Consider the following 18,846-nt stretch of genomic DNA (forward strand, 5'->3'; position numbering starts at 1 on the left):
GTCTTAAAGTACAAAAAGTTATAACTAACTTATAATTTATAGCTAAATATTTTTGTTCAATAAGAAGTACCTGCAAAATTTGAGAAAAATCTATTATTTTAACTAAATTTAATATTTTTGTAATAAATGTTTGGAATGTTTATATAGTTTTCGTAATATATTGTATAGAATGTTCAGAGCTAAAGTGGTGTAAGAGGATCAGGTGAAAATTTATTAATAATAGTTAAATTCTATAATGACAATTTGGTTTAATTACTTCAAAAGATACTATGGCTCTAAAAACGTACACCGTTAAAAAGTATTAACAAGCAAAAATATTAAACCATGATCCATTTTAGCTCTAAACAGTTCTATTATTTTTATACATGCATTTTACTGTAAGCAATGTGTCTTAAAAAGAATTGATTGTCTCTTATTTTTGAAATCATAAACATATATATCAAAAATTAAAGAAGCTTAAATGGTTATAAAATTCAAACATACAATACTTTGCAATATAATAATTTCAATTTATTTATTTATTTAGAGAGCAACTGCAGTCTGTTTTAAATTATGCAGTCAGTTTTCAAAAATTTTTAACAGAAAAAAATTTCAGGTTGAAAAAAAAGCACTTCTTGCAGCATATTTGTGCAACAGAGCATATGTTGCCTCCCAGAGATAGTAAATTTAGATCAAAACTGTTTCGGTAGATGGCGCTGCACACAGTGAAAGTGTAAATTGAAGTAAAATAATTGGAAATCACATAGCAATATTTCGAAATTTTAATATAAATAAAAATCACAATATTTTCGAAATTTCCACCGTATGCTACAATTGCATGCGACATTTTTTGAGGTCATTTTCAATTATTTTTCTTTTACTTATACTAGTATTGCCATTTATCAAACTTTTTTTTAACAAAGATCTGGGAGAAAATTTATGCCTGCCAAATGCATTTTCCGAAAGAATTTTTTTAAACGTTAACCATTTTTCCGGTAAAACTTCCATCTAATTTATGAAATAAAATGCACCATAGTATTTTATTACTTAGATGATGAAAACAAGTCTCATTTATCAGGATTTAAAGAAAAAACGTTGAAAAATGTAAACAAAGTACTTCTTAATATAAATATTTTAAGAATTCAATAGCAATTTTTCTGTTTAGGATCTTGCTGTAGATATTTACTACTTGCAGTTAAAGAAATTGAGGCAATATTTGTTTATTTGAATTCATTGACAAGTGTGTGTAGTAAAATATTTATAAAGGTGTTGAATCTACCACGTATAGATTGTGGTCACTAGTATAATGTTAAATTTCGCTAATATATGAACTTTAAATGCCTTTTTCACGAAACAACTGCATGTTATTAAAACAATTCCTGTGGCCATCTAGCTGTTTGCAGTCTCTTTCTTATCTGAGCAAGAATAACGTTTCAACATTTTTCCTTATTCTCCAGTTAAAAAAATCAATAATTGGCCTCCTTTTTTGGGAACCAGGGGTTGAAAATTATATTCTTGTCTATCCCGGGATATGTATTTTTTACATTTTCCTGACCGCAGGAATTTATTCAATCAGAAGTACCGTACTTATTAAGTGACCCTTAAACTTTGAAAAAAAAGAAAAAAACAGCCAAGATATTAGAATGTGGAATAAAACGGAACAAAAGGGGGTGGGGAAGACATTTATAATAACTATACCTAAACTTTATCAAATTAAAATTTATTAAAGAAATTTTTTCTTTTTATTCCTAATTTTTCTTATTTTTTTTAAAAAAGGGAGTACCCCAGTCACTGTGCATAAAAAAATGCGAAAATTTATTATGTTTTAAGTTAGCATGTTAGGGGATAACATGCCGATAGCACTTAAATTTGATAGTACAACTTGTTATCATTATTAATAATGCGCTGCATTTACTCCATCACCGCTATGTACTTTTTTGTTAATAATACAAAATACTTCTTAGTTAATAATACTTAATACTTCCGACATTTTTTTTTACTTATAAGTACTTAAAAGTTTAGATACATAGCTATAATATTAAACCATTAGATTCGGCAGATAAATAATAAGTACATTAATAAACAATCGAAAAAGATATTCCGGCATCTTTTCTCAGATGTTTGGTCTCTGAATAAAATTATGTAACTAAAAGTTTCATCCGGAAAGGTTTTGCAGACTAACATACCCGATAGGGCATGCAAAATGTTTACAATAAGCATGTTCTAAGATGCTAGTTGAAAAGTCGTTTTCATTATTGGATCTTATTGTACTCATTTTCATTATTAAATCTTATTGTAGTCGTTTTCATGATTCTTATTGTTGTCGTTTTCATTATTCTTATTATTGTCGTTTTCATTGCTATATCTTGATGTAGTCATTTCTATTATTAAATCTTTTATATGATGTCTCATAAAAATTAATTATGTAAAAAAATCTGAAATTTCGGTAATTTGACAAGAGTTTTCAATTCTTCACGAATACATTTATTTAAAAAAATAAGATTAATATACTTCAATATTTTTTGGAAAGAAGCTGAAAAAATATTGTTACTGTTCTTAAAAATAAATCTATGGTTATAAAAAGATATTCAAATTGAAATATTGTTTATACAAAGCAAATTTCAAAAAAAGATAAAATTTAGCTTATTTGAGTTCACGACCCTTACTTTTAAACAACATTTGCTTATTTTATCTACTTTGCGTGGAAATTTGAACTGTTTTTTGTGCAATAATTCATATACAAGTAATCTTTCGAATAGTAATGTATATTATGTCAATATAATACATTACTATCAAACATGTAATCTTGGAAATAAAATATTACGTAATATTGTCGAACATATTGCACCCGGCATATTCATGATTTATTAATAAAAGTATATAAAATTAAATTTTTAAGGCATTAACCATTTTACTGTTGCATACATTAACAATTAATGATAATTTTCAAAGGCTTATAAACTCACTCAGTTTAAGTCTCATTTAATTTTATTAAAATGCATTCATAAGAAACGCATATCAACAAAAAAATCTTTATCCGATTACCAAAGAGAAAAAAACACTTTCATTTTAATTATATCAATAATTAATAAATTAAAATAAATAGCTATAATGCTCTATTTCACATTTTGTAGTTAACATAATTGTAAACTATACATTTTCTAGTTAATTTATATCTAGTTAATTTAAGTAGAAATAAATGCTTACAATAATTTGATACATATTTACATGCACTTGCTCCAGATTATACCAAACCAGGAAAACTTGGAAACCTAAAATCCATACTTACTTTTCAAAATAATTACGGCAATATTAAAAGCACATTAAGAACAAAAGTAGAAATATTCATAGAAGAAAAATATTTAGCCGTTAAATATCGTAATAACAAAGCCAGTTTACATTTATTCATGCGTCCTAAAAAAAACTTTTTGCCTAGTTTGGAAATAAAATCTTATACAATAGATAGCAGTTTGGTTAGAAATTTTTTTTAAAAATCAATTTTTTGGAAAAATTAAATACCTATTTGCTTACTTTAATCCCTTGTTAAAATATTTTCGACAAAATAATTTTTATTTCTTTAAATATAAAAAATACCCGTTCATCAATTTAATGATAAAAAATATCCAAAAATGTTCATCGATTTAAAAGAATCCTACTTCCAGGAAGCAATTTATTTTGCATCTACAACAAATACCGTATGTCGTAGGATCATTTATAATTTATTTAAAGCAATTGAAATGGTTTATAAAATATAAGAATATTGTTTTTTTACTAATAATTATTCTTACGAAAAAGAATCAAAATATTTAGATTAAATTCTTTTTATCTCAATTTAAGCTTTTGTTGAATGAAATAAAATAAGTTGGTTCGGAAACTAAATTCAAATGAAAATAAATCTGCTTAGACAAGCTTTAATGACCACAACCAATGAAAAAAGGATTAATAAAAATGCAGCCCCGAAAAAAGATGGAAAAAAAACGAAAATTCTCTCTAGCACTTATGGCAGCAATCGGTATAAGCATGTTTGCGTCAACTGCCATCGCCAAGGCCAGAGATTTTTACTTGCAAAAATTGACATTAATATTTTTATAGAGGTTTTACCGGTGGGGGCTATGAGTAATAACCCTTCCAGTGTTAGTTTCTCGGGTCCCACTGTCCGGTTGTAGCCAAAATTTGACGACTTTCTTAATGAAGGTACTCTCTGGATAAATACCTCTTATGTACGTTATATTGATCATAGGGAAAAGTCAGCAATGGAAAAAAATGATTCAAATTTTGACCACCAGGTGTGATAAAAGGGCACATAGAAACAAATAGGAGATACAGAACTTTATTTAGCATATGTTCTATGCACATTCCATATTCGCCTTACGTATGAATTACGTATTACGGTCCTTCGTTCAAAACGTGTTGTAACGAGTTTAACTCTAACACTAACTTGTCTTCTATTTAGTTTCATTTGAAATCTTCTTCCATACTTTACTTTGAAGCACGTACCAAAATCCACAATCTGTTCGAACTAATGAAGCATTTTTTTCCAGTTCTTACTTACGTAATGATATGATGCAAAATACCACGTCATACAGCATGGACTAATTGCTTTTTAAACAGGTCCCCCCCAAACAGCATAAACTTCTTTTAACGAACATAAAAACATAATGTCATGAACATAAATGGTCGAAGTGTAAATTTCTTTATTGTTGGTTTCTTTTTTCAATTATCTATTATGTCAAGTTATATAGTCATCCGTGAAATATTTTAGATAATTTTTTATCCAGCCATTCATCCCTTCAATGGGTCAATAAATGAGTACCAAGCATGTTTGGGAACTGGGGGTTCTGCGTTCGGCTGACCACCTAACGGGAACCTCTGCTCCTGCACCCCAGAGGACAAGAAAACTGAGATGGGCACTGTAGGCTCTATGGGCTGCCGCGTTTAGTTTATTCAATTTAATAAAAAACTTTGTAAGATGGCTCATAGAAAAGCACACTTTTTCAACTAGTATTAATATTAAATAAACAATATAATTATTTATCTCTGGTGAAGTTTGGGATGTTCGAGATGATTGAAGGGAATATAAATAGGGGGCTAACTTTCGTAGGCATAATGTAAACCTGGTCTGGTCCCTGTGTACAAAGGAAAAAAAACAATATTTAGTTCCATCCTCCCTACCACTACTGGGGTTTTCTTTCCATTTATTATTGGTTTGCTCTCACACTATTGATAAACTGTGATGTATTGTTAATAAATATAATCCTATTAGAAACCATTTATATCATTCCTCTTCATTAAATCTACTAAAATATTTCGACAGAAAAAGAAGAAATAAAGCTGCGGGAAATAGTGTACCCATTCATACATTTAGAGTTGCCCCAAAACGGGTTCAAAGGTGACGTACCTCCTGACAGTCACTTTGCTTCTTATGCCCATGTTCTGGACATATGATGCTCTGTTAAATCTGACTATGTTGCTCACCCTGTAAATTGTTTTTCAGGTATAGCATACTGAACCGTGCAGTTCCCCGCATTAATTTCGCATTCTAAGAGCTTCTCCTTTTTATATTCTTTGGTAGAAATATCTTCTTTCGGAAAGGTGATGAAAGCGTGAATCGAAGTTCAAAAGTAGAAATAAAACTCCCAAGTGAATCCCTCATTTTTTGACGAGGCTCTGTCGAGAGATTGCAGCACAATTCTATTTCACTTTCATAAGAAGACCAAACTATAATACTTTTATATTATAGTTATTATACGCATTAATTATAAGCACTCTATACTACTCCAGATATGTGACAAAAATTTTCACACTAATTTCATGCAATGTGAGTTAATTACAATTTTTAAAAAAAACTTCCCACACAGCAAAGTTTTTTTAAAAAAAAAAACGTCAATCTAATTCAGATTTATAAGCTGATCGCAGAAAACAATGTTTTCTTAAAATAAACAAATAAAGAAAAGACATTTAAAATGATACCTTTTAGCATAATTCTTTTGAAGAGATTACATCAATGAACAAACTTTTAGCTAATTCTCTGAAGCCAAATTTAGAATGTTAGTGGAGCATCATTTCATTAAATTAGCATCGAGTATAGTTGGAGATAATTGATCAAGGCTATTTATCTCTTCTCTCTCCCTTGCACTTGACACGCTGTCACTTTTGTAGAGCGCGCTTTACAAATGATAAGCTACTATATTCTTCAATTTATGGCAATAACCGGAAATGAAACCTCCCATTTAGAGTATGTCTTTAAACCAGATGTCATCAGTTACTTCCTACAGGTGATCTCCTCAAAATGGAGAAGATATGTAAAATATCTTGCTTATTTACTTCAACAGACCTCGTTTTGTATTAGATCTGTTGACATTGTTCCAGTTGAATTTTAATGCGTCAATAATTTATTTCTGATTTATTCATTACCATTACAATAAATACTGGGTCGATACAATTAAAGTTACGCTGTTTAAACAAATATAAAGTCTGTTCTGGAAGACGGATATCGATGAAATTTTTCTAAACCACTGGAAAAAAAGAAATATGCAATAAAAAATTACAATTTTATTTTTGAATTGATTGAAATTCAATGCGTATTCAAAACGTATGCTGAAAACGCATGTTCAAAAAGCATTTCAACAAATTCAACAACAAGAGTTTTTGTCTACTGCAGCAAACATGACGGCACAATTTTTTCTGAGTCCTTAAATGATCATTTTTAAATTATCATTCATAAATAATTATTGCTTGAATTTTCAAAAAAGCGTTTTAGCGAATTCAACAACTAGAGTTTTTTTTTTTAATCTATTGCAACAAACATGACGCCATTACTTTTTCTGTGTCATTATACACTGATTTTTAAATGCTTTATTTTACTTTTAGGAAGAAAAAAAGATTAATTTTAATGTGTTTTCTCTCTGTTATGTTTTTTTCTATTAGTTTTGAGTCTTACTTCAGTTCCTTCACAAACAAAATTTTAAGAGAAGCCAAAAATATTTTGTATTTAAACTTACCTACATTTTTACATCAAAATTAAAAAATACAGTATTAAATTTCCACTCTAGACTATATTGTTTAAAAAATATTAAATTTATTAAAAGACGAAAAATGGTAGCAAAGACTAGTAACAAAAATTAGAAGCTAAAAAAAGGCAACGTAAATACGAAAAAAAAATAATAAAAAAATAAATGAAATAAAACAAATGAGTAAATCATGGTATTTAAACAATACATAATCCTACAAGAACTAATGTAACTATTAAATAAGCGCTTGTGTTTATCTTGGAGTTGTTTAATTTCGGTTCATGAATTTCATTATATACAATAAAACGTGGATAAAATAAGACGTGTCATCTGAATTCATACGACCGTTTAGTTAATCACTGCGTTATAACTAAAGACAAACAGAGCGAATAGTTACGTTTATACGACATCTTTGAGAAAATCCACAATGAGAAAACGAAATTAGTAATGGAATTTTCAAACGTTAAATGCGGTAAAATGGAAGTTTATCATCAATAAAATCCGTAAGAATTCATTTTCTTACAAGGCCTGCTTATGGAGCTATCGAATAAAAACAGTTTGAGTCTAGTACTTTTTTAGTTTCTCGTCAAATGGAGTTATTATAATAGTTATAAAATAATTTGAGTTAAACATAATAATTGAAATAAAATTATAAAATCAATGTGTGAAAATCTTTTCACTACGTAAATGGCTCATAATTATATGATTGTGTACAATCTGACTTGTTTTTTTGATAAATTAGTACTGTCAGACGTATTACATATAATCTGCTAATTATTGATTGGTGAACGTATTCATTTAGAATTTCTTTCCCTATTTTTTAAAGCATTTCAATAAAAATGTCAATCGTATAACGGGTGTAATTTTTAATTATATCAGTATAATTTATTGATTGTTCACATAACATGCTTATTTATAATCAAAATTAAAATGAACATCAAAATTTTGTATTTTAATAGCTGCAAAACTGATAGTTGCTTCACGATACTTTGACATGAGTTCAGGTGATAATACTCGTAGTAACATTGTAATGCAGTACGTTAAAAATAAATACAAATAGGAAGTATATAAAAATATTCTGAATTGCGTGTATGTTTAAATATGTGTATGTTTAAATAATAAAGTGCCTCTAATAATTTAATCTAATTATTATAATATACGAAGATAATACCTGATATAGTAAATATTCTGTATTTATATAATGTATCGTTTAATTTATTCTGTCATCTAATGTATATTATACATCGACTAATTTAACTAATTGATACACGAACGTAAGCAAGTGCAGTCAGTGCTGGTTTCAGTCACGTAAAAACTATAAAGCAGTATAATATCACCTGATAATTAAGATTTTACATATAATCTTATAGTGTGTCTAAGAATTTGTCCGGGGACTGTACATATTATATATATATATATATATATATATATATATATATATATATATATATATATATATATATATATATATATATATATATATATATATATATATATAAATCCAAAATGACGATAAAACAAAGGTAAATTACAGACATATGAAAAAAGGGGAAAAAGAAAAATAATAATAAGAATAACAAACAACAGGGGGAAGAAAAAAAAAAGGATAAATTTTAAAAATCCGGAAAATAAAATATATAATCTTTTCATCAGCCCACACGATTATATTCGCAAAAAATCGTGTGGGCTGATGAAAAGATTTTTTTTTCTTCCCCCAGTTGTTTGTTATTTTATTATTATTATTTTTCTTTTTCCCCCTTTTTTCATATGTCTGTAATTTACATTTTTTTTATCTTCATTTTGAATTTATCTTGTGAGTTTCATTTACTTGCAGCTTATGCGCAATAAATGACACTTATTGTTTTTCTTAATGTTTTTCGTGTTTTTCGTATTTATTTATTTTGCTATATATATATATAAATATATATATATATATATATATATATATATATATATATATATATATATATATATATATATATATATATATATATATATATTAATAAAATCTAAATCTGTAGTGTAATCCAAAAGAATGCATTGTTAAAATTCCAGTTGTTACAGGGAATCAAAAAAGGAACAAAAGCTAATTTCATGCATCAAGATTTAATTTTTTAAAATTAACATCTTGATTTGATCGAGTGGATGGGGGCAATATAGAGAGAAAATCTTGATTGTATTTTATAATAGTAAAAATAAATTCCAAATTGCCTCCTCATGAAATGCTTCATTTGTAAAAACAGCAAAGCTGGATAATATCAGAGATCTTAATTTCCGTCCATTACTCTTGATGTATCAATTAAAAGAGCCATTGTTTCAGGTACATCATGTGTTATAGTCTCGAACATCACCTTAATGACAGAATCAAATCGAACAGATTATGCTCTTCAGGGAGAAGCTGCATCACTGCATTGCAATTACCAGACAGCGCCAGATGAAACTGTATCGTCTGTCCGTTGGGAATACAAGAAGAGGGGATCTGAGGAAAGTGTAGAAGTATACGTGTGGAGACCCAATCGTAGACCTGTAGGAAAGGAGATTTTTTTTGGAAGAACTGACATCTCAAACACCGACCCTAGTGTCATTGTCATTAGACAAGCTCATATGGACATGGAAGGAAAATATCGATGCATCGTTCAAACTAATGAAATGTCTGCTTATACTGATTTCCAATTGATTGTAATTGTAGGTAAGCAATTAAAATAACTACCTTTTTTATTATCTCATAGCAGGGTTCATTTAAAAAATAATTGTACTCTTCTTCTAATCTAAAATCTTATTTTGCTTTAATATCACTTGGTATAAATAAGAAATATTAGTCGCGCTTTATAATGCTACGGAACGAAAAATAAAACGATTTTACATCAGGAATAGTTTTTGATCTAATTATCATATTCATTTCTAATTAGTTATTATTGGTAAGCAATTAAATTAACTGCTTTAATTACTATATCATAAAGGGGCAATTTAAAAAAAGCAAACTGATTTTAAGTCAATCAATTTGTCTTCGAATTTAAAATCCTATTTTGCCTTATTGTAACTGGACATAAATAAAAAAAACATTTGTTGCGTTTTATAAGAAAAAGTAACTGGGCGCAAAATCAAACGTTATACCGGGAATAATGATATGATAGCAATTGTCAATAAAACTAATAAAAATAATAAAACTACTACTTGTATTTATAATAAAACTACTGTTCTTTTAGCATTTATTTTATGGTAGTTCTTATCACGTTACATATTTTTCTTGGATCATTTTGAGTTTAAATTTTTATATTCCTTCCAAATAAAACTGTAATATAGAGATATTCTTAATAAAAATTCTGCAATCATATCTTCAGAATAGTTTGGGATATTGATGTTCGAGCTTCTATCGAATATTAGGGGTCATATATATTTTAGTGGAGTGTGTTTGTCATACTCTGTCAGAAAACTGTGTTCAGAGAAATCAATCTGAATAGTATTTATTATGACAGATGTTTCAGATGCATCATAAGATTACGAAGTTTGAGGTGGCTGAAGTGATATGAGGTTTAAGACGAGTCACTTCAATGTTTAACGCAACATCCCTTAAACATTTTGCCGTTTTTAACGGTAAAGTAGTTAAAATTACATTTTTTAAGTTTCTTTATTAAATAAATTTTACATTCTAAGTTTTAACTTTTTTCTTGCATTCCAGAGAGCTCCATTCCCTGCTTCATTCCAGTTCATTTTCGATAACTTTGTTCTTTTTTTTTGTAACTTTTTGTCTAGTTTAATACTTTGTTTTTTTATTCATTATTCCATTATTTTAATTACATTGCTCCTTGAAAATTAAAGTACAACCTCACTGCGCCTAATTTGATAATAAATTAACATAGAAACTAAAAATTAGCATTGAAAGTGCACCAAATAGTCATTTCTAGATTGCCACGCAAGAGTTATAATAAATTTAAAAAATTACAAACAAAAAAAAATCGGACAATTCTTTTCAAAGAGAAGAATCATAGTTTTTTATGAAAAAGAGTTCATGAAACATTACGAGAATGGGTTCTAGTTCTCCAACAGAAATACATTGGTAGCATTGACATTTCAAGCTCCTAATTAAGAAGTCGCTTAGCGAAATGCAAAGCTGAGATAATGCAAGTATAGTTCGTTCACCAGGAGTTGACACTTGGCTCCACCTCCTCAGACGAAGAGTTCATTTCAGAGCGGGAGTAAGTGGAGAGACGTCTCCGGCCTTGAAATTGAGAGAACCCTTAATGCGCGCCAAACGAAAACAAAGAATTATTTTTCTATCTCTTCTCTTTGTCATCTGCTGTTATACCTTTCGTTATTCTAGCTAATTATGTATATAGCAGCAAAATGTTTCAAAAAGGAGAAATTATTCAATCAAAAGAGAGAAATATCTAATGTTAAAAAATGCACATAAAGATTGCTAAATAAATATTTTTGTCACCAAATAGCAACCTTGTTCAAGATTCTTCACATCCTTCTCCTAAAAATAGCGAAATATTATCGTCGGATACCACGTGATGGAGCCAAGTGCCAACTCTTGGTGAACAAACTATAGTTAAGACTCTTGAAAAGGTTTTAAAGCAGAAACTTTCCTGTCCAGATAGTCCCAAGCACTCTGAATCACAACTGAACTCTTAAAAAAGCAACGACTGGGTTGCAAGAACATATCTCTATACGCAAACTAGTGACAGTGCTCCTCTGTGTCCGTATCAGGATATCAAACAGGGATAAACTCTCTATTGTTCGAAAAAAGGACTATTATGGAAGTTTGATTGACATAAGATGACATCATATTGGCCTCTTGAAGATTTCACGCCTACCCTTAGAGCTGCCATTGCAATTCTCTTAGCTCGCTTGTTTCACTTGAACAAATATTGCAATAACCTGCATATATTTAAAAATTCAGATTTAAATTAAAAAAGCGTTACTTAGTTTTTTTTCCCAATAATTTATTCTTTTAACTTTCGCTAAATAAGTTTAAGTTGTTCAATGCAACCAAAAAGATATTTCTGCTACGATCTATGAACCAGGTGTTATATTGCTGTATTAGAACTCCTGCCTCTTCAAATAATTATTCATTTGGAGATTCATCCTTGCCAATTCCCCTCTAGTGCCAACTAACACTAAAACGAGATAAACAATTAATATTTCGTGCAGTCTGGATTGCCGTAATTTTACGTAATATCATCAATACAAAAAACTTCAATATACTTAAAATAAGAAAAAAATCTTTTTTTTATTCGAATCTTTGGAGTGTTCTAAAACTGTGGGGAACACAATGTGTGCTTCGACTTTTTTCAAGTTATAGAAGACAAAATTAAACTTTATTTACTACTTGGATATTAATAGCTAATATTAATCTTTAATCACTTACCGAAACTTAATATGACAATATCAACCTAAGAAATACTTTTTTACTAGGCATTATTCAATAATTGTTTCCCCATCAGTAAACTAAACAAATCTTTATGTTATTAGACTATCAAGTGCTTTTTTACTTAAGCTTTTCATAATTGGGCCTCTCTTAACACTTATTTTATTCTTATCTCATCAAACTTAAAAATTAAAAAACACTTTTTAAACCAGCTGAGTTTTATAATATATTTGTAAAACATCTAAACTTTTAACTAAATACACACTATTTATTTTCACTTTTTTCTTCCCAACAAATTATTCTTGAAATCAAATGCAACGTAGATCTGAAAAAGTTCATTTGAAATATTCTTTTTAAAAAAAGATAACTGCATTTGAAAGGACTTACTTTGGAGTATTCATCATTTCTTCCGTTTCATTGTCAAGCATTTCAGATGCACACTATATATGATAAATTGCTCATTTTTTTTTAAGAAAAAGGTCTCTAGATAGAACTTTTTGAGCTAAAAATCAACATGATGTAGAAGCTTATCACTATGGTATATTTTCGTTTATTTATTCCATGACAAAATAGCTAAATGTGTTTTGGCTAAAAAGTAGGTTATTCGAAATGTCTAAAATATGGCCTAAAATTCTATTTTAAAACTAGTGTATTTTTGTATTAGTTCATTAATATTTTCAATATCTATGGCATTTTAACCATTTTGTGCTGATCTTACTTTTAAAAAGGCGGTTCCATTTTCTAAAATAGAAAAATGTGGTTGCGTAAGTGTTTTGTTATTAAGATTTATTTCGTAAAAACAAAATAAATCTGAATCTAAATTATTAATCCAAATAATCATGATTGTCAATCAACAGATTTTTAGAACTAATTGATAGCACAACAGTACATATATTTTGAACAAATTTCGTACCGCCACTTAATTTTTTTTTAATCATATATCTGTTTTCCATACATAGACCATTCACAGTGAACTGATTGTTAAGACACGGTTCCCAGTAGAACACAAAAGTGTAACATTTCTGGCTGCCGTCAGTAAGCGAGAAGGTGACTACTTTGTAGAACTTGCGTAGGAACAGCGGTATCCTCTTTAAACTGTTCTACAATAAAGTGCTCTACTTCGCGCTCAGATCGTCGGGCTGCCAAATAGGGGAGAGCCATCCACACTGTAGAGGATCAAAATTATGATGGCATGTCTTCGAAACATCCTTCTCAGAGACTTTTCCCAGGACATCGCCAATAGCCCATGGCACAACTCTAGTGCGACGTAAACAAAGCTCCTACGATACATAAACCACTTTTTATGACTGGACATTAATGGATTAATCTATGCTGTGCTATATATGCACTCGGAGTTTTTTTAAAAGCTGTTTGATCTAATATCAGCACTATAGCATTTACAATACACAATATAGTATTATTATACAATTTTTAAAATAATGTGGTTACTCATTATTAAGGTATAAAATTTCTTAATTTTAAAGTGGTGACTGTTGATGGTGCCTCCGTGGAGAAATCTGAGTGCAAAGAGTTATTAATACATTTATTTTAAGGAATAAAATTATGCACAAAGTTTTCTATAGGCAAAGTGACTCAATAGCTGAGTTAAAATATTTGTTTATTTTTCTTTAGTAATGGAAGTGCAATTTTTTAAAAACATATTTGGAGAAAAACAAGTTTTTTTTTCCATAAAAGCGATAAAAAAACTATTTGATATCATTTTTTTAGACATTTCAGAATGCGTAACTAAAAAAGAATCATTTATTTCAACTGAGAAATAAGCATTCTTATCTTAATTAAAACAGCGAACAATTAAGTAATAATAAATTAAAGAAATGATTCACCGAATAATATTTGAAAAGCAAATATTCCTTAAAAAATATTTTTTAATTAGTAATTTCGAAATGATTACGCATGTGTAACAAGAAGTTTAAATTAAAAATTGTAATTGTGTAGGATAAAAATTCTGATTACATATTAAAAATGTTTATAATTTTATTATAGTATAAATAATATAAATCTTTAAATCATAATTTCATTATGTGTAAAAACATAGTATGAAAGAAAGAAGGCCAGGTATTTAAAATAAATAACAAACAAGTAAGAGGAAGAAAAATGTGCATTGATATAGTGTAGGGAGCACGATATAATCAAACAAAAGTAGTAAGAAAAGAGAAAAAATTGTGAGAAAAGTGAGTATGGTGAAAACCACAGATATTGTAAGATATTAAAACTAAAAGAAAATATATTTCTTAATACTTGAAATTAACCCCATCCACATTTTCTTATTTCCTACTTTTATTTGGTAATCTCGTTCAATCATGTTTCCTTACCCTGTTAGCCAATTCTTTTTTTTTTCCCTTGTAATAATAATTCGCTAAAGAGGGTTATTTCATATGATAAAAATGCCTTCGAAAGAGGTATATAACAAATATAGTTTCCATTGCACAATACATTTTTCTTCATATTATTTTAACATATATGTTACCGGCAAAGTATGAAACGCCGGCATTGTATAGAATGACTAGGCATTGTATAGAATGCCTGACATTTTTAGTCAAAGTATGAAATGTGAGAAGTATTACATACTTTGCCTAGGCATTTTATAAAATGCCTATGCATTCTATACAATGCCGGATGCTATTTAGGCAAAGTATGAAATAAACGTCCTGATGAGGTTATTATGTAAATGATGTGCACGTTACTGTGAATGAGCAAAATCGGTGGTTGTTGACTTTCACCGGTGAATGTTGACAATCACATAGTCGCTTTGGTGAATGTCCGAAATATTCATTACATCCGATTTGATATTAATTTATTCTTGGATATAATTACATTTATTCGATATTTTAATACTTACTGACGATAGATTAGAAAAACATCAGTGTTTGGAGTATCGGACAAGTGTATACCGGACAGTGACCCTTAACCTTAAAAAACATCAGTGTAGGGTGCACCGGACAATGGCACTTGACCTTTAAAAAAAACATCAGTGTAAGGTATACCGGGCAATGGCGCTTAACTAGACCTAGCATATATTTCGGACATTTACCAAAGGTCCGGTCTTACTAGTTCTAGTTAAGTGCCATTGCCCGATATACATTTGCCCGGTATATCTTACACTGATGTTTTTTTAAGGTTAAGTGCCACTGCCCGGTATACATTTGCCCGGTATTCCCTACACTGATGTTTTTTTTAAGGTCAAGTGCCACTGCCCGGTATACATTTGCCCGGTATACCTTACATTGATGTTTCTTCTAATCTATCGTCAGTAAGTATTAAAATATCGAATAAATGTAAAACTATCGATTTCGGTCATTCACAGTAACATGCATTTCTCAAAAATAAAAATTTTATTCTGAAAAAGTACTGAGAGTGCCATTGAAAAACATTTATTCAAAATGTGGAAAGAAAATCAAAAAGTTATGCAAAACAAAATTTAAACGTTTGTTATTAAGGGAAACAAAATTTTCCTATAAAAAATAATAAATTAACCTACTTGTTGCAACCTGGCAGGCTTGAATGACATTTTGAATTACATTTCATTAAGTTTTTCCATGTAAATTTCGTTTAATTCCTCCATTTCCATGTAGCACAGTAAAAAAATAATTTTTGTTATTAGTCAAAAAGTCACGAGCCACGCGTTAAAAGTCACGAGCCTTGCCAAGTGATATTTGAAACGAATCGGAGATGTATTTTATACTTTGCCGATTTCTCTTTTGGCAATCTATAGAATGTCTAGGAAATGTGTGAAATATAAACCATTTCATACTTTGCCGGCTAATTTTAGGCATTCTATGCAATGCCTAGTCATTCTATACAATGGCGGATTTCATACTTTGCCGGTAACATATATATTATTATAACACCAATTTATCACCATACTACACATATATTATTTTAACACCAATTTATCGGACATTTTTATGATATACAAGTCGTGAAGTGTTAAAAGAAAAGGGGCACAAATTGACCGAGCATAATTTATTTAAGGATTTTTTCAAAACATGAAAATTAATGAATAGTCATAAATTTCCTAACTTAACATGCTCTTTTGTATGCCTGATATGAGGTTGTCATTTCAATATAGTATAGTCAGAATAATCCAAAAAAACGCGGGACATACAAAATAACCAACAGGGATTCGTTAAGGATTACTTTGCAGAGGTCCTCGCATAAAAATTCCCAGAAATCCTATTGCTGGTTTAGTTTGAAAGGTAAAAGAATAAAAAGAGGAGATAAAATACTAATATTTAAACAAATAATGTATTCTTTCCGATATTATTTCTTTATGCTAAATCGAGTAAGACTTAAGATGAGACTAATATTTTAGAACATATGATTTTTGATGCAAAAAATAAAATTTTTAATTTTTACCTATCTATATACACACCTGAATAGCTGCCTCGACAAGCAATGATTTTTTTCCTTGTATTCGTATGACAAATACTATTTTTTGTGTAATAATGCACTTGTATTAAAATTTTGCAGATGCTTGCCAAAAAAATGTTTGGAGCATGAACTTGGATTTAGACACATGCACAGATACTATTCGCATGCACTGTGTAGGCCTGTTTCCAAAACCCTCAGCAGAATGTGGAGTTTATAACGAAGATACTCAACTAACAAATGTTCCATTTGATCGAATAGTTACACTTCGGAATTCTACTTATGAGATTACATTGGCCAATGAGTATCACATAAAAGACTGGACAAGTTATACAAATATTTCATTGAAATGCTATTTTGTTATTGACAGAACTACTTGGAAGAGAGGCATAACTTATAAATTATTTGGGGGTAAGTATTCATAAATTAAGGTTAAAAAAAGAATTTTCTAGGAGGAGATTAAATCTTATGCTTACTTAAGCCTTTTAAATAGAAAAATCAATGTTCTAACAAGATAAAGAAAAAAAATAAACATTCTTCGATTTGGTGTGTCACTGCTTATTTGTTAAAAACTCATTCAACAAACTGTAAGTTTTATTCAAAAAAAATTCTAAGATCAGTAAGTCTATAAGTAATAGTTTCTTTGGTTTAGTTTCTACACATATATGCTTATTGACACAAAAAGAAAACCTACTCAAATATCAAGAAAAGTTACCAAATTAAATTACATCAATAAAATATTTATATCGTAGTTAATAATTTTTCGAAACAATATTTTCATGTCTTTTAATGTGACTTGCACAATAAGCTCTTCAATTGAAGATAATTTATTCCAGTCTTTCGTTAAAACATTTTTTTTTTTGCTGAACTCATTTTTCTTTAGAGAAAAATGTTTTCATTATTTGCTGTCTTAGCTTGCACGAAGCACAATTAGCTGTTTTATCAAAATACAGGTTTTTTCTTTTTTTTTTTTTACCTTTTAATATGACTTGCACAATAAGCTTTTCAACCGAGTTCTTTTAATTATTTTACAACCAACAGATTCATTTGTCTAAAAAAACTTATTTTACTGTACAATTTTTTCTTCTAGTAAAAAATGCTTTTATTATTTTTTTGTCTCAGCTTGAACGAAACAAGCTGTTTTAGCTTAATGCAGATTTTTTACCTTTCAACGTGGCGTGTACAATAAACTTTTCAATATTTTTTGCTTACATTTTTTACTCGTATGATCAACGTATTCGTTTATCCTAAAAATATTTTTTTCTGAACTATTTTTGCCTTCAATAAAAAGAAATATTTTTATTACTCGTGGTCTAAGCTTGAACAAAACGCTATCAACGATATTAGTGAATTACATTTGTTTTTTTTTTTTTACCTTTTAGTGCACAATAAGCCATTCAAATAAAAATAATCATTCTTTTTTCGTTTTTTATAATTTTGTGGTAAACATATTAGTGTTTTAAAATTTATTTACTAGACCAACTTTTCTTTAGGGAAAAGCATTTATTGCTAGTAGAATCCTTTAAACCAATATTTTAAATTTCTATCTTTATTATTATTTTTTTCTTTTTAAGAGTACGTATATAGAGAGTCCAGAAATTAATTTATTTGGACATTTTGTGTGATAAGAAATTTGAAAGTAAACAGGAAAGAAAAGACGAAGAAATTATGTTATGCCGAAAAATAGTAATTATAAGTTTAATTTTATAAATTTCTTGGTCAAATTTGGACAAATGTGAACCATAATATTTTTGAAAAATGTTTACTAATTTTCAGTCAAGCTTAAATTTTTTTTATAACGATGTATTTTGTGAGACTTAATTATTTCTCTTTTTTGGAAAAAAAATAATTTTTTTTTTTCTTTTTTTTTTTTGCATAAGTATGACTTTATCTTGGTCTTTATTTTTAAACATGATGTGACATTTGCTTCTAATTAAGTTTTCAATGCACTTAAAAGTGTTGTTCTTTGTTAGAGGCATATATTTTCAAGTACGAACATCTTATTGATTAAACCAATTATTCTTTGATGTATTACATTTCTTCTTAGTTTACGATATTTTGAAAATCTTAGTGGTCACTTTAAGAAGTAACTGGTCA

General features: G+C 28.6%; 1 protein-coding gene across 5 annotated transcripts in view; it reads left to right on the forward strand.

Annotated features, from left to right (window-relative positions):
- LOC107455558 (uncharacterized) overlaps positions 1-18,846 on the forward strand; it is a 309,855-nt gene that overhangs the window by 257,144 nt on the left and 33,865 nt on the right. For all 5 annotated transcript variants that reach the window (XM_087155504.1, XM_087155505.1, XM_087155503.1 and 2 more), the window contains 2 exons: positions 9,310-9,678; positions 16,852-17,160. In XM_087155504.1, coding sequence (XP_087011630.1) covers positions 9,345-9,678; positions 16,852-17,160 — 643 coding nt within the window. In that variant the 5' untranslated portion in view covers positions 9,310-9,344. The remainder of the gene's footprint in view (positions 1-9,309; positions 9,679-16,851; positions 17,161-18,846) is intronic.

The sequence above is a fragment of the Parasteatoda tepidariorum genome, chromosome 11, assembly GCF_982258835.1.
Source record: "Parasteatoda tepidariorum strain Cologne lab strain chromosome 11, Ptep-v5.0, whole genome shotgun sequence".
Taxonomy (NCBI): Eukaryota; Metazoa; Arthropoda; class Arachnida; order Araneae; family Theridiidae; genus Parasteatoda; species Parasteatoda tepidariorum.